General features: G+C 35.1%; 1 protein-coding gene across 1 annotated transcript in view; it reads left to right on the top strand.

The window, feature by feature from the left end:
* Window positions 1-24,836, top strand: part of SEMA3A (semaphorin 3A) — a 202,822-nt gene that overhangs the window by 65,191 nt on the left and 112,795 nt on the right. Inside the window, exons 4-5 of the mRNA XM_029918820.1 lie at window positions 12,045-12,164; window positions 14,439-14,487. Of these exons, the coding sequence (XP_029774680.1) occupies window positions 12,045-12,164; window positions 14,439-14,487 (169 nt within the window). The remainder of the gene's footprint in view (window positions 1-12,044; window positions 12,165-14,438; window positions 14,488-24,836) is intronic.

Below are 24,836 nucleotides of genomic sequence, written 5' to 3'. Positions count from 1 at the left end.
GTGCACTAGGAGTTCATGAGGATGCTGGTACGATGACTACTACTATTTTTAGGGTGATAATGTCCTTTATCTCTGATCTAACATCCACATATCTTCAGTCAGCATGCATGAAACTGTATTTGAATAACTTGTTATCTTCTCAGAAAAAAATCACAAATCCTTTACAGTTCTTGACTATCAGTTATAATTTCCTGTGGGCATTTTGGATGATGAAAGATGGTGTTCAGTGTGTTCATTTTTAAATGTGATTCCCATGATGAAATTTGATGGCACTTCAAGTGTACAGACCACTGATTTTTTAAAATGTTTATTTATTTTTGAGAGAGAGAGACAGACAGAACATGAATGGGGGAGGGGCAGAGAGTGAGAGAAGAAGGCACAGAATCTGAAGCAGGTTCCAGACTCAGAGCTGACAGCACAGAGCCAGAAGCGAGGCTCCAACTCATGAACTCCGAGATGATGACATGAGCCAAAGTGGGACGCTCAACTGACTGAGCCACCCAGGCGACCCCAGACCACTGATTTTTGCTGAAAAGCAGTGAAAATCTTGTCTTATAAAGGTCACAGAAGTGAGCATAGATTTTCATGCATATGCTCAAATGTATGTTTACTTCTGCATGGGGGTCAATATCAGGTAGACTGAGCAAAGTGATTACAGTTTAAATTCAGCATTCAGAAGTAGTAATAATAATAATAATGATCACTTGAAGTGAGTTTAGTATAACCTATAGAGTTCTGAAATTACTATGTTATATACCTGAAACTAATGTAACATTATGTGTCTCCTATGCTTCAATAAAAAAAGGAAAAAATATCCACATAAGTGGACTAAGCTAACACTTAATGGGAGCTTAATGAGTATTACATGTATATAATAATAATTATAATGATCACTTGACGTGAGCATAGTATAACATATAGAGTTTTCTAGTTACTGTATTTTACACCTGAAACTAATGTAACATTTTGTGTCTCCTCTGCTTCAATAAAAAGGAAAAAATATGCACACAACTGGACTAAGCTAACATTTAATAGGAGCTTAGTATATGCCAGCTTTTGTTCTAAATGTACTCCTTTTATTAACTAACTTATGTAACTCATATTTGGTTATGGGATACATACTTCCTGGTGCACCTGGGTAGCTTAGTTGATTAGAACCTACATGTCTGTTTGACCTGGAACACTGCTATGTAGGTAGAAGTCTGTGGCCAAGACCCCAGAGGAGCTGTCCAGATCATTCTAATAAGCCTGAGGAAGCATAAAATGCTTCCTACACTCCAGAAGTGTGTATACTGATACAGGTCAGATCATGACCTCACGGTTCATGGGTTCAAGCCCATGTCAGGCTCTGTACTGACAGCACGGAGCCTGCTTGGAACTCTCTCTCCCTCTCTTGCTGCCCCTCCCCTGCTTGCATGCACATGCACACACATTCTCACTCTCAAAATAAATAAATAGGCTTAAAAAAGATATACATTTCCTTTTAAAGCAAATGGAAGAAACTGTTTTTTATCTTAGGTAGAAGATGCATGGAAAATGAAGCTTTGCCATTAAACATATTTTAGAAACTAGATTTTATTCATATTTTGAATTAATATGTTTTCGAAAATGCAAAATGAAATAGTGATTATTGTGTTTGAATTGCTTTGGACCAAGTCTAATATATACAAATTTAGGTTTTGTTTTGTTTTCTTTTTGATAATCTTTTCAATTCTGGATTAAAATTCAAATGACTTGCAGAGTAAGGCTAGCACTTGAAATAGAAACAGTATGTGAAACTGTGGAGAGTTTACAGATTTTAGATTATATTTTTTTAATTGGAAATTGTAATTGTACCCTCAGTGGTTGAAGTGAAATTCATGTATTTGGCATTTGTTGACAAACTATTATCTAGATAGGTTTGTTTGGAAACGATATTTCATCCAGGTATCAGTATACACACTTCTAGAGTGTAGGAAGCATTTTATGCTTCCTCAGGCTTATTAGAATGATCTGGACAGCCACAGACTCCTACCTACATAGCAGTGTTCCAGGTCAAACAGACATGTAGGTTCTAATAGTCATCATCGGGATTGTTTGTTTATGGTCATAATAGTCAGGTTTGGATTTCTACTCGTTTCCGATGCATATGCTGACCATCATATCATAGATTTAACATGAACTCTGGAAATATTTTTTTGGATATGCTCTGCCTCAAGGCAAATAGGTTATGGTCAACTTTTGACTGTTTTTCTTTGATTTGTTCATGTGGCAATAAAAATCACTCGTGCGTCCATCGGCATCACAGAACTTCCCTAAAGTTCTATTTATATTATTTAATTTTCATATAGTTTTCTTTAACACATTGTTAAGGGTGGTAAGGAAAACAGGATGCAAAATTATAGTATCTAAAAAATGGACACTATTTCGGGAGTCTGAGAATCTTAAACTTTGTTTTTAGCTTTTATGCATTCAGAACAGAACACTCTTGGGGATTGTCATAATCACATTCAAATTGAGTGCTAAGCACACTAAATACATTATACTCTCTATCCTATATGCTATACAACATATTAAATATAGACTCTGTGTGTGTTTATATGTATATGTGTGCATGTGTGTGGATTAAAACATTTCTTTAGTATTGCTAAATACTAGAGTGATACTAAATTTAGTATAACTTATTTATTCTAAATCTTAATATGAATTTTAAAAAGAAGAACCTTTTGTATTTGGAAACAAATAAAATGATCAACTAATAACTTGTATTTTTCTTTTGAAATGTACCAAATTCCTGTTCCCCTTATATTGTATCACAATGAGCTGTTTTGTGGTAGTAAGTTATAGCCTATTATAAGCTAGGGTTTGATCAGAGACCAGGACTTGTATGAGTGATGTTGAAAAGGATTTTTTAACAGGGACTTGACCTTATACAGTTGTGGAAGATGGTAGAGAAATCTATGGCTTTTTGGAATCTCTTGACTCTAAGTCAGGTCATGGGCCTGACATTATTGTAGGTCACCAGGATTGGCATTAGGGAAGAAAAGCTGACATTAAGTGGGGAGAGGGAGGACAGACTGAAACTTGCAAGGATAAACTGTGACCCACAAGGACAAACTGGAATTGGTCTCTCTTTTACCACCTCCAACTTTGATTACTTGGGTGACTTATGGAAGAAGCTGTGCTTTTTGCTATGGAGCTGCACAGGTACCAGTACCAGATCTTATAGAAGCTCATAAATAAGATCTGGTAGAGGGTGGAGGAGGGGCAGGCCCATTATTAACACAATGGCCAGCAGATCAGAACAACTTTGAGAATTTTATGGTTGCAGTTCAACTTCTGCCTTACATATCTCATGCAAGATATTTTATGATCAATCTTAATCAATTTATGGAAAAGGGAATTCTACACTGTAGTTCCAGCTTATCTAAGTTGACACAGTACAATTCTGCTATAACTTTCTAACAATTGCTGCATTTGCTATTTGACTGACAGTGATTCATGCCATCTACCACTTTGATGAAAAGAGTGATTATAATTTATAGTCATCCACTTGTGGAAGACTGGAATCTCATGAAAATTATAATGAACAACATGTAATTTTCCTTTGTAACAAAAGTAGGCACAGATTGATATTTCATACCAATTTTATTAAATTCATGTCTCCTTAGCATCAAGTATGGGCTTAAACCTTACCCTTATCTGTTCTTAAAAAGAAGGAACAATTCATAATAGTTCTTCCCCAAGATATTGCACAGTATATGAATGGTGTGCAAGGTAAGCATTTGTGGAAATCCTGAAATCAAATAAACAGATTTATTCCTATTTTAAGAATAAGATGGGGGCACCTGAGTGGCTCAGTTCATTAAGTGTATGATTTTGGCTCAGGTCATGGTCTCACTGCTCCTGGGTCCAAGCCTCATTTCCAGCTCTGTGCTGACGGCTCTAACCCTGGAGCCTGCCTTGGATTCTGTGTCTCCCTCCCTCTAGCTCTGCCCCTCCCCCACTCGTGGTCTGTTTTTGTCTCTCTCGCAAAAATAAATAAACATTAATTTTTTTGAAAAAAGAATAAGATAATCAGTTATTGATTGATAAGTAAGTAATAAGATATTATGCTAAATATTTTACACCACTCTATCATTAATCTCATGGTTGAAGAGAATGTGACACAGAGATCCTAAGTAACTTTCTGATAGCCACACAGCAAATGAAAAATGTTACCTGAATAATTCTAACCCATGTCTGACTGACTTTTAAAACATCAGATTAAAACCCCATGCTATTTCTGTTTTGTTATTATTAATATATTGCTTTTCCTTTTATGATTTTTTAAGTTTGTTTATTTAGGTGATAAACATGGGACTTGAGCTTATGACCCCATGCTCAAGAGTCATGTAGTTTTTCTGACTGAGCCAGCCAGATGCCCCTATATGTTTTTCTTAAATTCTCTGAGACTACCTTTTCAAGTTTAAATATCGATCTTAGAAAAACTAACATCTTTATTAATCATATTAATTATAATCAAATTTTAAAATTCTTAAGGTTCAAATTTTCATTATATTCAGAAATTATTTTAAAATTAATATATGTAATATTCATGCACACATATATCTGTATATGTGTGTATGTACATATAGTATATATAAATTGTATATTATATACAGATGATTATAAATGGCTAAAGAATCTATTTATTAGAAAATATGTTAAGAGAACATTTTATATTATTATTTAAATAACAGCATTTAATACTTTGGACATTAAGACTCCAACCAAAAATGTTTTCACTTTTTATATTAGACAAGGTAGGGGATAAAAGAGAGGTATATGTGACTGAAATGAACCATTCCTCTAAAATGCAGATTTCATTTTTATTTCTCCTTCCTTATGACTATATCTCATATGTAGTTAAAGATGCAGATTGTCTCCCTTATTTGAGTATTAGATTCTATTATGAGAAAGCATATATGTTTGAATTAAATATGCCAACTAATTCTAGCCACAATAAATCTCTTTAATTTTTTTACGTTTATTTATTTTTGAGAGAGAGAGAGAGACATAGCACAAGTGGGCAAGGGGCAAAGAGAGAAGGAGACACACAATCTGAAGCAGGCTCCTGATACGGGGCTCGAACCTGTGAACTGCAAGATCATGACCTGAGCCAAAGTTGGACACTTAACTGACTGTGCCACCCAGGCACCTCAATAAGTCTTTTTAGATTGTAATTCTACCTACTTGGTATAAATCATGGACTTAGTTGCTTTAAGGCATGAGCACTAAGGACTCAACACTTTGCATAAAATCGGAAACCACATACTATGGTTGAAATCGGAGTAGGGATTTTTGACTACTTAAATAGTTCTCCTGGTTTGGCAGGAAAATTTTTAGGTTGGTTCACATAATATTTTATAATGGTATGTTTCCTTTTGAATTTTTAAGCTGAAGAAAGTTTATGCTAGGTACTTTTTATGGACCACCCACAATCAAATAACTCCAGTAAATGGTACGAATGTGATAATTAGATTGCTAACACAATATGAAAGAAACTATAAGCTAAAATGTAGATGTTATTGGTTTCTCTGATTTGTATGGAATTTCAAAGTGAAATTGCTTAAAAGTCTTTTAAGTAGTAGAAGAGAATCGCATTGGGCAACTTTTGCCAGTACCATGGTCTATAGTGTCTAAGTATGTAATCATTCTGACTGAGTTTGAAGGTTTCAAGTAATTTGAAAGGAAGATGTTTATAGAATTTTAATTAGTATTTCTAGAACTTCAAAACAGTCTGAGTTGAAAAATCAGTCAAATGGGGCATCTTAACAGAGACGAGTATTTAAATAAAATGATTTGGTAGTCTTGTGTAGGAGTCTTCATTTAGTCTATCACATCTTTAAGGCCACTTTGAAATATAATTTTTACCTGTTACAGGTTTAAAGATGTAGTTCAGTTAATATGAATAGGCTTACATTCTTAAATCATTAGCAATGAAAGGGCTGACACTAATTTTGTTGTCCTAGTTGAATCATTAGTTTAAAATGTTTTCTGAAATTGAAACACAGCAAAACCAAACAAAGCATTGAGGTGGACAAGTCAGTTGGTTTTATTATTCTATAATATTTCTTGATAATGAAGGTGAAAATGTCTCCCAAAATGGATAGAACAGCCTACTCACCATATTATAAGGTGCATGTTAAGCAATTACAGGTCACAAATTCAACATAGTATAATGAGAACACAGTTAAGTCTTAGTTTTATTACCTGTGCCTCTTTGAAAAAGAGATATCTAACATCCTTTAATGAATGCTGAGGTATTAGGAAGACATGATTATGGATGATTGGGTCACAGCTGTAATAGCACAATGTTAAAAGAAAAATAGGCAAAACATTATCGCTAGATAAGTATGGAACAGCTTACATAGAGGGATGAAGTGAGTGACAGGAACAATCTCACGGATTACTGCTCTGGCATGAAGATTCCAGTATTTAGCCAACTTGCCAAATAAATTGACCAGAGAAAAGAAAGTCAACAGATTAACTTCAGGAATTAAGCTTATTAATGGATTTTCATGCAGAAATGTATCCACCCATCATGATAGGAAAAGGATTCTTTTGCTTTCCCAGATGATAGATTAAACATTAAAATATTTCTACGTAAACTACTGAAGGGATAGAGACTTTTTTCTTTTAAATGAATGTTCACTGACCTGAGGCAATCCTTCAGTATACCCATTCATTTTGGGTGGATTTTTATTTGAACCAGAACAAGTTGTTAGATTTAATCATGAACTGAATATATTTGAATAGAAATTGTTCATCTCTTATTTAGAGTAACATTTCACTGCTCTATCCATAATTTAAGAACATGCGAGGAGGTAATTGGAATTGGAGGTAAATTACTTTCTTTTGTAGAAAGTATAATTATCGGAAGTTCGTTAAAAACACCTCACTTCTGTTTTAATTTTCATGCATGGAGCAGTTGTTTTGACAGATGGATGGACTTTATTTTTGTAACCATCCGGGAAAAGTCTGTGTAACATAGTCTAATCAGTGCTACATATTTGTAATGTTTGTTTTTGAATCACGGTGCATTTGGCTCCTATATCTTTTTTTCTGGGGATAGACATTTTCTTTCTAATTTATTTTTCCAGGCTAATATCTCTTTTGTGTAATACCTATATCAGTTTAATCTGAAAGCACTAGTAACCTTCAAAACATAAGTGTGAATGGTTTGTCACTAAGGATGATAAATCATTGTTCTTCAGGTGCGACCTTGGTTTATTATTGCCTTTACTTTTACTTCTAGGCAAAGTTAACAATTCATAATGCTGTTGGTCTGGAGTACATTTCAGTAAAATAAGAGGTCAGTATGGTTGCCTGACTCCTGGGAAGCCAACTTGTTGCTAACCTTGTCTGTGTATATCAACTTAAATTCCAAAAAGGATCAAGGTTTGAAAAATGAATTCATTTTGAACTGATTACATTTTCTTTATTGCATTGTAAATCCGCCGGTGCTGAGTAAAGCAGTGCAGTAGTTTAATGCCAAAAAGTACATTACATTAGAAGTTTTAAGAATCGTCATGGTTCAAGAAAAGGTCAGAATCACTCTTCTTCTCTCTCCCTAGAAAAGAAATGCGTGAAGTGTGTTTCCTTTTTCTGCCACGCTTCCTTCTTTTTTAGAGGAGTGTCCAGGCTGCTTCCAAATAAAATGAATATCCTATTTTGGAACATTCAAAAAACAAAAACAAAAACAAAAACAAACCAAAAAAGACCTTGGCAGCAACAAGCTGGACAGTGAAGGCAAATGAATGACAGAATTGATAGTCTTTTATGTAGGTTTTCTTTTTAAAGAACAATCCTTACTAACAATGACTCTTTCAAATTTTTGGTTCTTCTCTGTCCAGTACTTTTAATTCACTGTTTCCTTGAAGCTATTTTTAGCGGATTTTGAAAGTACTTCATTCAGTTTCTTTGTTTCATTTCAAATGTCTTAACCTATTCTATAAACCTAAGAAATTTCTCTCCATTCTATTTGCATCAACCTTCATTTCAAAATAATATTGTGGTAGCCTTGGGGCATGGCAACATTACAACCTGCTGCCAACTAGGAGAGTTCACACTGGGGAAATGAAAGGGATCATTCCAGGCCTTAGGCCAATAGGGTGGGTCTAGTCCCTTTGTAGCACAGATAGACTCTGTTATCAGTACTCTCAATAGAACCCTTTGCCAGGTTTCACAGCTATAGTCCGGTGACTGATTTTTTTTCCAGCAGCTCTGTAAAGGGATAGCTGTCAAATTATAGCGATACTTTTTTGATAGTTAATAGAAAACAAACTAAAGTTATGATATTCAGTGTGGCTCAATTCTTTAGTTTTAAGAACCCTGAGCTTTTCAATTACTAATTATTGTCAATCAATTACCCAGTCTATAAGAGAAATACACCCACAAGTCTACTGATTTTAGGATTCATAAAAGTTGCAGAGATAACGTGAGTCTTCATTTGTCTTTACAAGTATCCATGCTCATAAAATATTTCCTTTTATTGTTGTTGTGGAGAACTAGGGTCTACTCTCAGATTTCTAGGATTCACTTAGGTATTACTAACGGGATTAGAATATTTGGATTTGTATTCAAAACTGCATGCCTGTCTTTGAAGGCATGGCAGGCAGACTGAAAGCCTGTTCTTTTCTAAAATGAACAAGATGTCCATCTGGTTCTGCCACTATTATTTATTAGAATATTCGTTTGCTTATGAATATATACACAGCCAGTTTCTTAGTTTCAACATATGGTGCCAAAACTGGTTATTTATAATCATGAATGCTATAATATTGCATCCACAATTAGGGATGGCTCTCTTTATGTAAAAGAGGAGTGTGTGACTACCTACATGTTTAAAAAAAAAAGGGGTGCTGTCACTTCTACACTGTTGGTGGGATGTAAACTGGTGCAGCTGCTCTGGAAAACAGCATGGAGATTCCTCAAATAATTAACATTGAACTCCCCTATGACCCAGCAATAGCACTGCTGGGGATCTACCCAAGGGATACAGAAGTACTGATATATAGGGGCACATGTACCCCAATGTTCATAGCAGCACTTTCAACAATAGCCAAATCATGGAAAGAGCCTAAATGTTAACTGACGAACAGATCAAGAAGACATGGTTTATCTATACAATGGAGTACTACATGGCAATGAGAAAGAATTAAATATGGCCATTTGTAGCAAAGTGGATGGAACTCGAGGGTGTCATGCTAAGCGAAATAAGTCAGGCGGAGAAGGACAGATACCATATGTTTGCACTCAAAAGTGGAACAGGAGAAACTTAACAGAGGACCATGGGGGAGCGGAAGGGGGGAAAATAGTTGGGGAGAGGGAGAGAGGCAAACCATGAGACTCTTGAATACTGAGAACAAACTGAGGGCTGATAGGGGAGGGGAAAAGGGGAAGGGGGGTGATGGGCATGGAGGAGGGCACTTGTAAGGAAGAGCACTGGGTGTTATATGGAAACCAACTCGACGATAAACTATAAAAGAAAAAAAAAGGGTGTGCCGTGAAACATTTTCTGAAAATGGCTTTTTTGCAAATGACTGAATATTCTTTAAAGTACAAATAAGTCCTTTGGGTACGACTCATGAATGCCTCATTTATAAATGAGTTTATCAGATGTTTCCCTTTCTACAACCTCTTTCCCCTGCCTAGACATTCATGCCCTAACCTCTTGGGAGGAGAAATTGTTACAGAATGGGCAGTTTGTTCTTGAGAGTCTGGGAAGTTAGGTTCTATCTGTTTCATCTAAGCTGTACCTTTAAATACTGGTAAGATCCATATACTCTTTAATAAAGTTAGGAAGTTTTTCTTCATAGCAACTTTCAAAATAAATTGATCTAAGAGCTTAATTTTTTATACTATAATGCTTTACCATACCAACAAGTCAGGATAAGTGGCAAAACAGTGGGAGAAATTAGGTGTATATTTTAGTTACTTCCCTAAACTCTCAGCATATGTTAAGAAAGTATGAGGAGTCTTAACTTGGAAGTTACATATTTTACCTTAAGTAGGTCTCATTTATCTTTGGGGCAGTATATTAACAGGATACTCTGAGGTTCCATCCCACAAGAAATCAGTGGCAAAGGGAATCAATCATTTGAATTTAAATAACAATTATTCTGCTTAAATTTGGTTCTCTGCTCCTTATTTTATGGGGGCAATAGAATTAAGACCAAAATTATCACCTGCAAACACAGAATATAAACATCCTGGGGAAATGTACTTAATGTTGTAATAAATAATTAATGTAATAAATAATAAATAATAAAATTGTAAATGTAATACCTCAGTTATAAACTCCACCTGACCACATAAATGCATCCTGAGCTTTCACTTGAAAAGTTGTATGTTACAGAGTGAATTTGGAAGTGTTACACACTTTGAGGTGCCGGGATCAACATAATCTTGTATTACATTCGCCAGTCTTGCTCGCATTAGCGTCTGCTTTTTATCTTTATCTGCGTTTCTAGTTACATATTTGGTTCTAATTTCCAAATGTTTGTAGGTAAAAAACACAAACTTAGGATAGCCTATAATCAATAACAAATAGTTTTAATGATGTTTCTATTATTTAGCATATGATTATTCATGTGGCTACTTCCAAAGTGGATATTACATATTCCATGATGAACTCATATTTTCTACTTATATGTGTTTAATTTTTAAGTTTAATTATATGGTTAACAGTCCAGAAAGATTTTATTTGAAGCTATTTTGAGTTTTGTTTTTTCTTTCCTTTTTTTTTCTTTATAATATTGATATAGATTCATTTAAACGTAATTTTGTGGAGCAGCTGGCTAGCTCAATCAGTTAAAGGTCCAACTCTTCATTTTGTCTCAGGTCATGATTTCTTGATTCCCGAGATCAAGCTCCGCATCAGGCTCTGTGCTGACAGCGTGGAGCCTGCTAGGCATTCTCCCTCTCCCTCTCTCTCTGCCCCCCATTCATCTGTGCACACACACTGTCTCTCAAATAAATAAACATTTAAAAAAATAATAAAAATATTTTGCAAAAACTGTCTTTTCTGCTCTGGATTTTTTGGGCAATAAAATTATCAGTTTATAGTCTAATTATCTGATCCTCCCCCTCCAAATCTTTTATCAACAGGCACAGAAGGCTGAGATCCCTTTTTGTTCATAGAAAAACAATTTCATTCACAGCACCTACAGATAGTAGAAAGAATATAAACATCTCAACAATTTTATTTTTTAAGTGATCTTTTGATTCAGAAAACACAATGGCAGGAATGTCTAAACTATAAATAATGAGATATGAAAAGGATATTTCCTGAGAACTAACAGTTATTACCTGCAGGATCTGTGGCTCATTGGGCAGGGGATCCATGAATGGGTTTATGGGTTCAGGATGTCCACGAACTTCTTGAAAATATTTATTAATTATAGTCACTCTTCCCACCTACAGGCATTCAGTACTCTAACATCTTCCCTGTCTCACAGAAATATACTCTGTGTTGTCTTTGAGGCTGACATGATGTTTTGGAGGCAGATTTACTTTCTTAGGCTCTATAGAGGTTACTAACAAGCAGAACTGAAGTTCAAAGTCAGGTGGCCATCATTATTGGTTACTACTGATTTTAAAATTCATGTTTAATAAAAAAGTTGTATTATCTTTTAAGCTTATTTTTGCAGAGAAATTTCATCAGTGTGTGCTTTAAGTAATTCTTTAATTAATCATATCATTTCCCATTCCCCTCATCTCTTGAAAAGTCCCCTGCGATTAATAATTACCTATACCTTTATTTCACATTTGTATAAATAAATTACAAATAGTTTTAATGAACAATTATGGAAGAAAATCTTTTATTACCCTCTAAAGAATAATAACTTTTATATTATATATCATTTGATAATATAAACAAATAATAGAAAAATAAGCCTTAAAAATGTTGTGGAAAAGACACAAAGGAAAAGAAATCTGTTCAAGCATGCCTAGCACCCTAGAGGATACCTCAGCCATGCTGACTGCTAGAACTCACTGGTTTTCCTTTTGTTTTACAGAAAGAATGTGCTAATTTCATCAAGGTGCTTAAGGCTTATAATCAGACTCATTTGTACGCCTGTGGAACAGGGGCTTTTCATCCAATTTGCACCTACATTGAAATTGGACATCATCCTGAGGTAAACTAAAGCTGGCTTTTAAAAAATGTTATTTGTCCATGACCCTTCTTATTCAAATGCTTCATTACTAATTTCTTCAGCTCATTTAGCTTCTAGTTTGCTATTCAGTGGGACCTACTTCAAATTCAGATGCTGTTATTAATTTTAATCTGTGAATGCAAAAAGAATGAGACCATCACTCAACAATAACTATGGAACAGGAGGAAGGAAGGAAGAAAGCATTTGCTTTCACCCTGGATTATAGAGTCCAGTCCATTTTGCATGTGCAGCAGATGTCAGCAGGCCGAGTGTGTCCTGTTCTCTCCTTCATTTGTGTATTGCCAGCTTCCCCCTCCATTCCCATCCGCAGCCAGAAGTGTCTGCCACCCCAGTTGTTCCCTTCTGCCTGGGGACTAAGGAAGGATGCCGTACACGTGCACAGGGATCCGATCTCATGTTTAACCTAAATTATTCACATTTGTGTTCTCATTCAAATAAGCTTCCTGTCTGTATTTTGAGCTATAATATTGGCAGTATGGAAAAGAAAAAGAAATGTTTTTTTAAATTTGTTTAATATAAAGGATATTTCAGTGAGGAAATTGAAGTTAGGTGAATTTAAGGAAAACTGGAGATGAGGGAAATACTGAAAGGAGAAGTCACGGATATTGAAAGCAGTTCCATGAACTGGGCTTACCAGTAGCCTTCAACGATAAGCCCTTTTATAATTTTTTGGCACAAAATGCCAAAGAGAACAAAAGCATTCACGTGGTGAGAGAATCATTTGTGACAGAATTTTCTTCCAAATTGGAATTCAAAGATACTCAACAAAAAAAGGATTTGTTCCTCTAATATTTTTGAAATTCTAAAGATAAAATATAATGCACATGTGAGCCACTTCTCTGTAACTATACATTCTCTCCCTGAATTTTCTTAGTGTTCTAAAGTGACCCAAAGTGTTTTTTCAACCCAAAGGTTTAAAACTCACAACAGTCTGTGATAGAACATCCTTGTAGACACTGTAGAGAGCATGTGGTTTCTAGACCAAACACAATTATTACTTTACTGATGATCCCGGAAAGAGAAAAACACTTTCCCCAGGTCTCACCAGGCATTTGCGCCTCATCAGCGGGCCCCCGGTGCAGCCTCCCTCCTTGTCTCCCATACAAGCACGGAGAGTATACTTGCTGACATGCCCACGAGTTTTAAGTTCAAACGAACTTTGCTGCTTGAATTACTTGTTTCCTATTGATGCTCTTAGGAATCATTCCCCGCACGTGATCCAGGAGACTGTATGCTTGACTTCAGCGCCTCCTGGAGAAATCTCTCCCTCTTTGCTTCCTCCTCATCTATTCCTATAGTCGGGCACCCTTAAAATTAGGCCAGGGGTAATTGCCCCACTATTCTGTGTTCTGGAGGAATCTCTAGAGAACTCCTTCCCCATCACATTGCACTTTTTCAGTCTGTCGGGGGTCATGCTGTATAGAGCAGTGGAATCAGGAGAGTGGAGCTCCTCGCACAGGTTAATAGAAAAGACACGGGCTGTGAAGTCATCTGGCTTCTGATCTGGTTCCGCAACTCACTAGCTTTCGAGCACTGGAAAAACTGCTTAACCTCCCAGACTCTGTCTCATACTACGTAAAGCAAAACTGAACAAAACCCCTTTGATCCTCGGTATCCATACATTGTAAATGAGAGGTTGACTACTTATCTCAAACTGCCTTCCAACCCTCCTAGTAAGGGCCTGACCCACTGACATTTTTTTGTTATAGGAACTCAAGGAGTTCTAATCCCATCATTGTTAAAGGGTGTCCTGGTCCCAGAGTAGAGGGCTTTTGTGTGACCTCTCTTGGTACTAGATGCTTGATCCAGAATAAGCTACTTATTTTCTTTGTGTGTCTGTTTTATAAAAGGCTGTTGTGAGAGTTTAACATTGTCCAGTAGATAGTAGGTAATGAAAAAATGTTTTCATTTTTAAAATATAAATCTGCATCTCAGACTGTTGCTGTCTTTCATGTTAGTAATTGTCACCTTGTACCTCACTTAAACAGATATTGTAAATGACCGCACTGAGCTCTCACCGTTACTAGATGATTCTGCACTTTATCTTAAATTCTTCCATTTAAAAATTTTAAACTCTTGATGACTATTTAAATTAAAATGCCACTTATTGTTCCCATATTTTTATCATTTTCCCAAAAATATTGATGTTTTTTCTTCTTGAAATTGCTATTTAGTAGAGTTCACAGCCTGTGTCCTTTTTAACTCATTAACTATTCACTGTTCTCTTATGGGTAGGCTGGGATAATGAAACGTACAGGTTCAGGACCCACGCCATTCACCCAAGGTAGTGGAGGAAGCCATTTCTACCCCTGAAATGAATATAGCATCCCTTCTAATCTCCTTAGAGGTAGAAGATTGGGATGCACGTATTTTCCTGAGATTCTGAAACTCAGAGGCTTAGAGAGAGGTCCTCCTTCAGAAGCTCAGTGACCTTGATTTGCATGACAACTATATATTGGGAAATACTGTTCCAGACTCTTTAAGTGGTCAGAGGGAAGATGATTATGCAGTCATCTGGGGGAATTGGGGCAGTCTAGACAGTCAATTGAGGAAATTCTGGAAAAGATATTATCAAGACAGCTTGTCTAGACAATATAAACTTTAATTTTCAAATGCTTAAGCTGCCTTGAGAGAGAATCTGCTTTAAGTTGATCTATACTGGTACTTAAAATCCTACCCTTGGATTTAGACAGTTATGCCATTTGTGAAGTTAAGAAGAAGGGACAATATGTGCTTCATGCCCTTAGGAAAAGAATGAGAATAACGGAAAGTTTGTAAGAAGAAGATATAACATAGTGATCAAAATTGAGGCTACGATTGTTGGATTAGCTCTCATGAAGTTTGAATATAGTAACTTTTATTTACAAGGGTGGCTTTTCATATAGAACCAGGATACACCTTCATCTTATATTTTAGTTTATAAGAAGCATAAATACTTTGCTGTAACCTGCTCCACACTACATAAAATAATGAAATAGTATCCTTTTTAAACTTTTGTCCTGCTGAGAGTTTAGGTATTACAGATAATTTTAGCATACAGAAAAAGAAACATTTTGCTTTTCATTTTTAGTATGGCCTTGTGGATATTTTAACATTCAATTTTTTCATTGCAGTGTTCCTTTTTTATGATAACTCATTATCTTACATTGAGCTCCCCAAATTGTTGAAACTTACTGTTAAAAAATGATACGGTGGACTTAGATTTTCAAATGACTCATGTCACAGAAATAATGACATTATTTTGAAGCAACTCAAGACTCCCTTTGTGATTTAATAGACTCAGATCTTGTGGAAAGAAATTAGCAATTGCTTTAAATAATGATAAATAGTTTGTGAGAGAGAGAGCACAATATTTAAACTCCTGAATACTGTATTCCAAAATCTACTCTTGCTGTATAGTGAATGTCTTCTGACCACACACAGTATGTCATTGATTACTGTCTTAAACAGATTTTCTGTTTCCTGTAGTACAGTTGGGAATTGGTAGATCTATTAATTAACTCCAGTTGTATTAGATGTATGTCAGTCAATTCTTGGGTATCTGCCAGTGGTTTTTGACACTGCAGATAACTGCCAATGAGGTCACATACTTTATACACATGTGTAGGTTTGTCATAAAGATGCATGCAGAGTTCACAGAAAGAATGATTCAGAGCTATAGTACAGATGAGTTTTGAGTTTAAATTTTCAGGTCCATGCTATTCAAATGAAAAGTGTAAGTCATCCTTATGAGATGGAATATTCCCAAATGGCTTATAGTATATGGTATTTCCCCTTCAAATTTACATCTGTTAATAAAAAAAATGTAGAATTTAGGAGGAGTATAGCTTTTCAAAAAGGTCTCTGGATGTTTTCTCAAATTCCAAATGGGCCTTTTCTATATACCGGGCAGGAAATCTAAAGAAAGATGGACCCAGATGAGAGCTGGAAAATATTAACTCTATAAATACTCTCCTAATGTCATGATCTCAATTTATGATAGAACCAAAGGGACATTAAGAAATGGAATGAAGCTTAATGGCTATCTCCAAGGTCATTTCTATAATGACAACCTACATATTTAGATATAAAATAAAATGTTTTGTCTGGTTCTTCCTTTCCACAAAGAATAAGACTTTGCTTTTATGCAAAACTTTCAATCAAAATGCTAAGTCTTAGTAACAATCTTCAAGGCAAAAATGCTATTTAAATGGTAGTGATCTTTTGACTACTTTATACATCTAATCTAACCTCTTCTTATAGAGTTATCTCTCTCTCAATGCATTATGCTATTTATCCCGATAGAGCACAGGTTTATTTCTAAGAGGAAATATACTAAAGCTGAAAAACATAGGTATTTTGCTAAAACAATGAGTTACTTTTGGGGAGGTAACATCTTTCTGGTTTTCCTTTTTTTAGATTTTTCAATGGAATCTGAATTTACTCTGTAGTGGACTAACCTAGGTAGGAAAAGTCAGGATTCCTTGGAGATTTCTTCTTGGCTACTCATTATTTCCACCAGAGACAGTGTGTTCCTCATTTGCACTACTGACTGAGCATAATGTTGTTAGAGCAAGTCCATAATAGTTTCCAGGTTTTTCTTTCCTCATATTTAAATGCTTGAATCATGTTGGAAGGTGGAGCTTTACAAGTTACCATGCTGAATAAATAATACCACCATTTATTTATATTGTAAATTAAATTTATTATTATTCTATTATTTTTTAATGTCTATTTTTGAGAGAGAAAGACAGAGCACACGCTGATGATGAACAGAGAGAGGGAGACATAAAATCTAAGGCAGGCTCCATGCTCTGAGCTGTCAGCACAGAGCCCGATGCAGGGCTAGAACTCACAAACCATGAGATCATGACCTGAGCCTAAGTCAGACGCTTTACCAACTGAGCCTCCCACGTGTCCTTTTGCAAACTGAATTTTAAAACACTTAGGGCGTGGGGTGGCTCAGTCGGTTAAGTGTCCAGCTTTGGCTCAGTTCATTATCTCATAGTTCATGGGTTCAAGCCCCACGTTGGGCTCTGTGCTGACCACTAGCTCAGAGACTGGATCCTGCTTCAGATTCTGTATTTTTCTCTCTCTCTGACCCTCCCCTGCTCACATTGTCTCTATCTCTCAAAAATAAATAAAAAACATTTAAAAAATTAAATAAATAAATAAACAAACACTCTGATATTTGCATTTGAGAAATAGAGTCATAGTTCATAAATTCTGAGTGAACTTAGTAGCTCAGCAGTGTATTTTTCATGAATTATTTAGCATTCTAAACTCTAAGTTATGATTAGAAACAAGGCTCAAAAAGAAAAAAGTTCCAAAATGATTTTAAAAAAAGGTGAGAGAGAATCAGAAATCCCTCTCACCCTATTTACAATGTTTCAAATCACCATTTTATTTTTTGACTTCTTAACTCTGAATATTTCATATGAAAACACCATAGTTATGGCATTAATATTCTTTTACATTCTACCACATTATTTGGTTCATTTGTAAAAAAAAAAAAAAGTTTTTTTTTTTTCCTCACAATATTTCTCTTGCTTTATTCCTAAGAATAATGCCAGAAAAAATTAAAATGTTAGTATTCAATTCTTAGGGTATTTAGTTTCATGTTTTCTCAGATCTGGTTCACCTACTGCCAGAAAAATAATTTGGACCAAAATAAACAGTTTAATAAAGTCCATCCATATTGGTTCAATGACATCATTATCATTTACTTATTAAAAGTCTTTATTATCTAAAGTACTCAGTTTCTGAATAGTGTCTTCATTCATAATCAATATAGATATAAGGACTGACTCATATACAGCATGTTAACCAAAATATTTTTTCTTCTGAACTCTAAATAGCTAATTTGGATCAAAGACCTTCCATTTACTGGATCTACCAGCCACTGTAGGTCTATACTACGCAAGTTACTCTTTCTCTTGTCTATGTCTTTTTGATTGACTCCTCTGCACTCATTCCTCTTATGATCTATTGTAAGAGGAAATTTATACCCCTAAAAACTTTAATTTGTTTGTTACCAACATTACATTTCACAGGAAACTCCCCTGCTTGGTCCATTCTCATGTTCTAGTCCATTCTCCTTCCTCCACTATGACCCTTTCTTTGCCCTTGAACTCCAGTTCTGTGTTTTTCTTCCTTTATCTCTGTCTCCTTGCCTAAGTTATTTCCTTTGGAACCAAACTTTAAGATGGTAGAAATATAGGTTGAATATGCAGGTGGGAAAGAAGGTATTAGTTTGATATATTTGAAATTTAAGATACAAATAGCAGAGTAGACTCAGAATGGACTTGCCTTCTCTTGCAATATGTTTCAAATGGGCATCAGCAAGTTATCTTGCAGATTTGTTGCAGATGGTTCACTTTGATGACTATCTGAAAAATAATATAATTTCATTCTAAGTTATTTGGATAGTTACCACATGATCATTTTAGATTTTTGTTTCTTTGTTTGCTTGGGTCTTATGATTAAGATTATGGCTATTACGGTCATGTGGGTGCCAAGAATACTTCTTTCACTTTCTTGGGCTAATGAGAAAGAAACAAAGGTTGACTTGATATGCAAATGATATATCCTTGACAAGAATAAGCCAAAGCAAGGTTAGAGGGGACTGGATGAAGGAAGATTTTGCTATGGTTGAAAGAGAGAAAAGTGGTTAGAAAATTAAGTCACTCCAGAGCACAGAGGAGTGTTGATCTACTTTTGTTGGTACATAATTTTAATCACAAAGAACATATAGTTCCACAAATTTAGTTACTGCTAGAAAATATATGATGGAAGGTATATTTGACATCCCACCGAGAAGATATCTTGTGGTAGTTTTTAAGCAGATAGTGTCCCCTTTTCTCTATATTCACTTCTCAGGGTGCTCTCCTTGCCCTAGTGAAATGTCCCCTGGTCACGGGCTCCTCACAGCTCTCAGTTGCTCCAGACTTAACACATGTGGTTAATTTTGACAGAATAAGAGTTGGGGAAATAGAAATAACAAAGGCTGGTGATGAGAATCAGCGTGAGGTGATGAGAATGGCACTGAGGTGAAAAGGAAAGACCTAATGAGAAAACCAGAACTTCTGAAATAGAAGCTGTATTTATTAAAGAGATTTGAGTGGATACTAGGAATAATGGAGGCTTAACATTTATACCTTGAGTTCTTTAGATTTGTAGCTACTTTTGCTCCCTTGCTACAATCAATGCTTAAATGACCTTGGAAACAATTTGTATTCAGATGACTGAGTCAATAGAGATAAAACTGACTTTCCTAAAAATATAGGAAACATTTTTCCTAACCCAGGTCCTAATAAGGGTGGTGAGAAATATAAATACAAATGTCTGCCCCCAAAGAGCTAACATACATGTAAATCTCTAACTTCAACATAGGTGAAAACATCAGTAATAATAACAGTTATACTCCCAACAACTAGCACTTATTGAGGAATAAACATGGCCTGTGATGGTTGCTTTGAATGTGTTACCTCATTCGTCTTCACAAAATCTGATGAGCTAGGTACTCTTATTTTCCCACTGTACTTTTGAGAAGGTAGGGTTTTCATGGGTATTTTGTAATGTATGTGAGGCAAGCATCCTGTTCATTGGTTTGTGTCTGAGTCCACAACCCGCTCCTTTCAAAGGAAGGACTGGCAGCATGCTGTGGAAGAGGAGAGGTGAAGTCATTCATTCTAATTTAGGGGATTAAGTTAGGTTTTTTTGTGTTGTTTATTTTATATGTTGAAAATACTCAGTGTAAAAAAATAAAGAAAATAGTCAATGTGTGCCTTGTTTGTAGGGATGATGACTGTACATAAGAGGAATTCATGAAGTGAGCAAAGGAATTCGCATTTCATCTGTATTTAGAAAAATGAGTGAAGTATTGATAGTTGTGAAAGACAGTCAACACTAGAAGGGCAGAATAAAAAGACAGAGTCATAAATGAGGAAATGGAAAATATCCCAGTGTGCAGAGAGTATAGTGGTTTCAAAAACAGAGGCTGGAAAATTAAGATCCAACTTGAATTTGGGGAAACCAATCAAGAGCAATATAAATTTTTTGAAAGACTACTCTTATCACCATGATTGGCTTTAAAAAATATTTTCACACATTTTTGGTGTAGATGTAAATGGATGGGCGTACAGGGTAATGAATGGACATATAGCCACATCCATTTTGAAAGTGTGACAAACATCTGAGCAGTGACATGGTGAGAGCCTAGACTAATATTGAGTGAAAGATACTAAATATATTTAAAATCCTTATAGGAAAATAAAAAATAAAAATAATATCCAAATCTCCTAAGCCACTAGGTGAAATACAACTGTGAAGAGAGCACTGTTTAAATTCTCCGGTAAGGACACCTAGGTGGATCGGTCGGTTAAGTGTCTGACTTTGGCTCAGGTCATGATCTCACGGTTTGTGGGTTCGAGCCCCATGTCATGCTCTATGCTGACAGCTTGGAGCCTGGAACCTGCCTCAGATTCTGTGTCTACCTCTCTCTCTGCCCCTCCCTTGCTTGTGCTCTGTCTCTTTCAAAAGTAAATAAACATCTAAAAAAATTTTAGTAATTAATAAATAAATTTTCCAATAAAAAATGCTTTCCCAATTCCTTTGTGATAATTAGACACATTTTGTAGCATATTGTGGTTCATGCACACTCAATTTTCACTTCAAAGTCTACAAATAAACTGAATTTGTGTTGTGCATAAAACATTAAGCTATCATATGCAAAGTTATGTGAATTTCTCACCCATGGTGTATCTCACAAAAGCATGATTTCTCCAAGCTTGTAAATCCAGAGAATGCTATTTCTATAATGCATATGTGAAAGCAACTCAAACACACTGTTTACAAAATAAAAATAAAAACAAAAAAAAACAGCAGAAAGAAGTAAAATATGTAGTACTTAGAAACATTGACTTTAATGAAAAATTCAGGCTTTATTTTTAATTTCATTTTTAGGTTATAGCTTATACTGATTCTGTGAAATTTTTATGGAAATGATATATCTAGTTTATCCTTTGTTATCCTGTTCAGCTTCTTTCCTGCTACAACTATTCCCCATGACTTTTCGTTATTTTTATTACCATTAATGGCTGTCATTATTGGAATACCTGATGACCTTATCAGTATTATAGCATTTCATTTTCAGAACTCTGTGATGAAAGAGTTAGCTCCATTTTTCAGTTTGGGAGACTGAATTTTCGCATGTTTCAGCAGCATACTTACATCACACAACTAGGCAGTCGGTTGTCCTAACCACTCTAGCACATTGCTTTTCTGGTGACATAAATCTTCTGTCTGATATTTTACCACCTATACCTTGTTTGAATGACGCTCCATCATGTTTTCCCTATTATTTTTTTTATTGTGGTAGGAATACTTAACACAAGATCTAACCTCTTAGTAACTTTTAAGTGCACAACTCAATATTATCAACTATAAGCATCTAGCTGTACAGACGACCTCTGGAATTTAGTCATTTTGCAAAACTGAAACTTTGTACTTGTTGAGCAGCAAATCCCCACTTACTCTACTCACAGCCCCTGACAACCACCATCCTCCTCTATTTCTGTGACTTTGACTATTTTAGATTCCTCAGTTAAGTGGAATCATAGAACATTTGTCCTTCTGGGATGGCTTAATTTTATTTAGCACAATATCCTTCGGATTCATTCCAGTATTATTTGCAGTAGCTAAGATATAGTAACAACCTAAGTATCAATCAACAGATGGATAAGGAATATGTGGTAGGTACATAAAAGGGAATATTGCTAAGCCTTAAAAAATAAAAAAGCCTGTTATTCTACAACATATATTGTATGTTCATTAATACGTGGGTCTAAAAATTCTCAAAACAACAATTTTCAAGTGAAATGAATTACAGCTTTTATTATTAGGAAACTTTTTTTAATGTTTTTATTTATTATTGAGACAGAGACACAGAGCATGAGTGAGGGAAGGGCAGAGAGAGAGGGAAACACAGAATCGGAAACAGGCTCCAGGCTCCAAGCTGTCAGCACAGAGCCTGATGCGGGGCTCAAACCCAGGAACCATGAAATCATGACCGGAGCTCAAGTCAAACACTTACCGACTGAGCCACCCAGGTGCTCCAAGGAAACTTCTTGAAAAAACATTCTTTGTATTAGAAATGTGACAGTGCCTGTCAACTTGGTAAAATTTCATGGCAATGACAAATTCATGGACTCTGTTAAAGGATATGATAATAATATAATCAGGGAGTCATGTTTCAGTAAAAGAAGTGCTAGGTACCTCACAGAATCATACTTTCTGCTTCTACTAATTCTCTCTCTGTATTATTTTGATGTTGGGCAGAGGTAAACAAAGCGTACCCACTTATGCTTCTACTCAGACACACAGGAGAGTGGTAATATGTTTTATAATCAAAGAGAATTGTAATTCTTTTTTGTTCCAAAGGGAAACACAGAATCTGTAGCATTAATAGCAATATATTTTAAATAGAATACTTAAAATATAAAAAAATAAAAATTAGTTTTCCAACTCTCATTGAAAGTAAAGTTAGCGGGGCACCTGGGTGGCTCGGTTGAGCGTCCGACTTTGGCTCAGGTCATGATCTCACGGTTAGTGGGTTTGAGCCCCACTTCGGGCTCTGTGCTGAATGCTTGCTCAGAGGCTGGAGCCTGCTTCAGATTCTGTGTCTCCTCTCTCTGACCTTCTCTGCTCATGCTCTCTCTCACTCTCTCTCTCAAAAAAAGTAATTAAATGTAAAAAAAAAAATTAAAGTTAGCAGCAAACCATGCCCTCTTACTTTTTCTTAATATTTTATGTACTATTTCAAGAATATAGAAAAGTTTGGATACTGATCTATATAAAATTATAGATTCTCTAATAAACAAAAAATATGTAATTTTATATGGCAAACAAATTATTGAGTAACAGAAAGTTGGGCGTTGTTATTCTCTGTTTTTTAATAGAAATAGACCTTTTCAATCTACTTAAACCTATGAAGATGCTGAAATATTAATGTCTTTGAAAAGTGCTACCTTTTTTACTCAAATTTAATTTTGTACTTAAGAGTGTTTAGAAATTCCAGCCAAAACAAATGCATATAGAGAAATGTAAATTTATATGAAAGGACATCCTTTAATCATTGCCTAAAAACTTAGATGGCATAAGCCTTGAAATTTTGTTTAACACCATTGCTTCTGTCTTTGAGTATTTTGCTCTTATCCTTGAGTAATTTAAATCGGTTTCTTTACAAGTGTTAGAAAATTTGTTATCAGTGCCTAAGTGCAGCTTTGAGATTTGCACGTTTATACACAGGCAATATAGTTTCAAATTGTCAGAAATCAAACTGTATAGAATGACTACTTTCCATTTTTATTTTATTTTTATTTTCCAGTCTGACATTTTAATTCAATTTTGCATCTTTGGCCACTGAAAGCAATCTCAAGAATTGCTGAGTGGTTAAAAAGGGAGTCTAATGGGATCTAAAATCAATTCACAGGTCTGTCACTGATTCATTGCGTGACTTTTGCTGCCACTGAAATGACATTAAATTGGTCTCCTCAAAATTTTCACACCTCAAGATTTCTCATGTGATTAAAAAAAATAGTTACCTAAAATGCATTATGCATATTCACTTAAGAAAATAGGTTGGTGATTAAGTACAGAACTAGCTTCTATTTCAGCAAGTTACCTCACTTGAGATGATCACAAAGCTTTACACAGAGTCTAAATGTCTGAATCTTTCTAACGTTGCAAATGGGGTTTTGTATACATGCCAGGGTTCAAGCTCCTTTTAAGTGCTTCTATCCTGGCAAACTCTTTTTTCTTTTGATTTACATTTTGTTGGCATTTAATAGCTGTCTTACCTCATATTTAAATTACTTAACCTGGAAAGGATGAATATGTAGTGCCCCACATTTCTTGCCCTTTGCTGGCCTAAATCTTGGAGGCAATGTAAGAAGATTTGCCATAAGGAATACCTTTTTTTTTGTATTATCTAATGCTAGATAGCAGTTATAGGTAATGCCTTGATAACTGCATCAAAATTTTGCTAACAGCAATATCGTATTTTTTAAATGAATGCTAAAATCCCATAGTCTCTTAAAGTTAAAATCTTTTTCCCCTAGAATAAGGTATAATAACCCATCTGACAGACGAATAGGAAAAGATTATGTAAATGGTAAGCAAAATATAACTGTTTTTACAATGCGAACACACAGAAAACTAGAAGTGAACTGACCTACCCTTGTTTATAAAGTGCATTAGAGGCAGTCATTAGTACCCAATGCCTTCATTAAAATCAATTCCAGGTTAAAAAAAATGATGTGTTTGCTGTATGAATAACAAAAAATTCAGTCACATTTACTTTTCTACTTTGCATTTACCAAGTCCAAAAACTTTAAAAATATCCTAAGTCAGAAATGAGAAATATATTTCATTTATACTGCTAAGAAAAATATCTGATTTTGAAAGATTTTAGTACCAAAAATGAAGTTGGAAAATTTGATGTCTATGTAAACTACTTCAGGCCCGTACTATGCTGAGCACAGAGTTCAAACTATCTGATGTCTGACTTAAAAATAACTTATGAAAAAAATCACATCCATATTTATACTGTGACCACATTTCCATAAAATTCTTGTTCAAAAATATATGTTTATG

The sequence above is a fragment of the Suricata suricatta genome, chromosome 2 (genome assembly GCF_006229205.1).
Source record: "Suricata suricatta isolate VVHF042 chromosome 2, meerkat_22Aug2017_6uvM2_HiC, whole genome shotgun sequence".
Classification (NCBI taxonomy): Eukaryota; Metazoa; Chordata; class Mammalia; order Carnivora; family Herpestidae; genus Suricata; species Suricata suricatta.
Note: the sequence above shows the minus strand (reverse complement) of the source record. Positions and strands in the feature narration are given on the sequence as shown.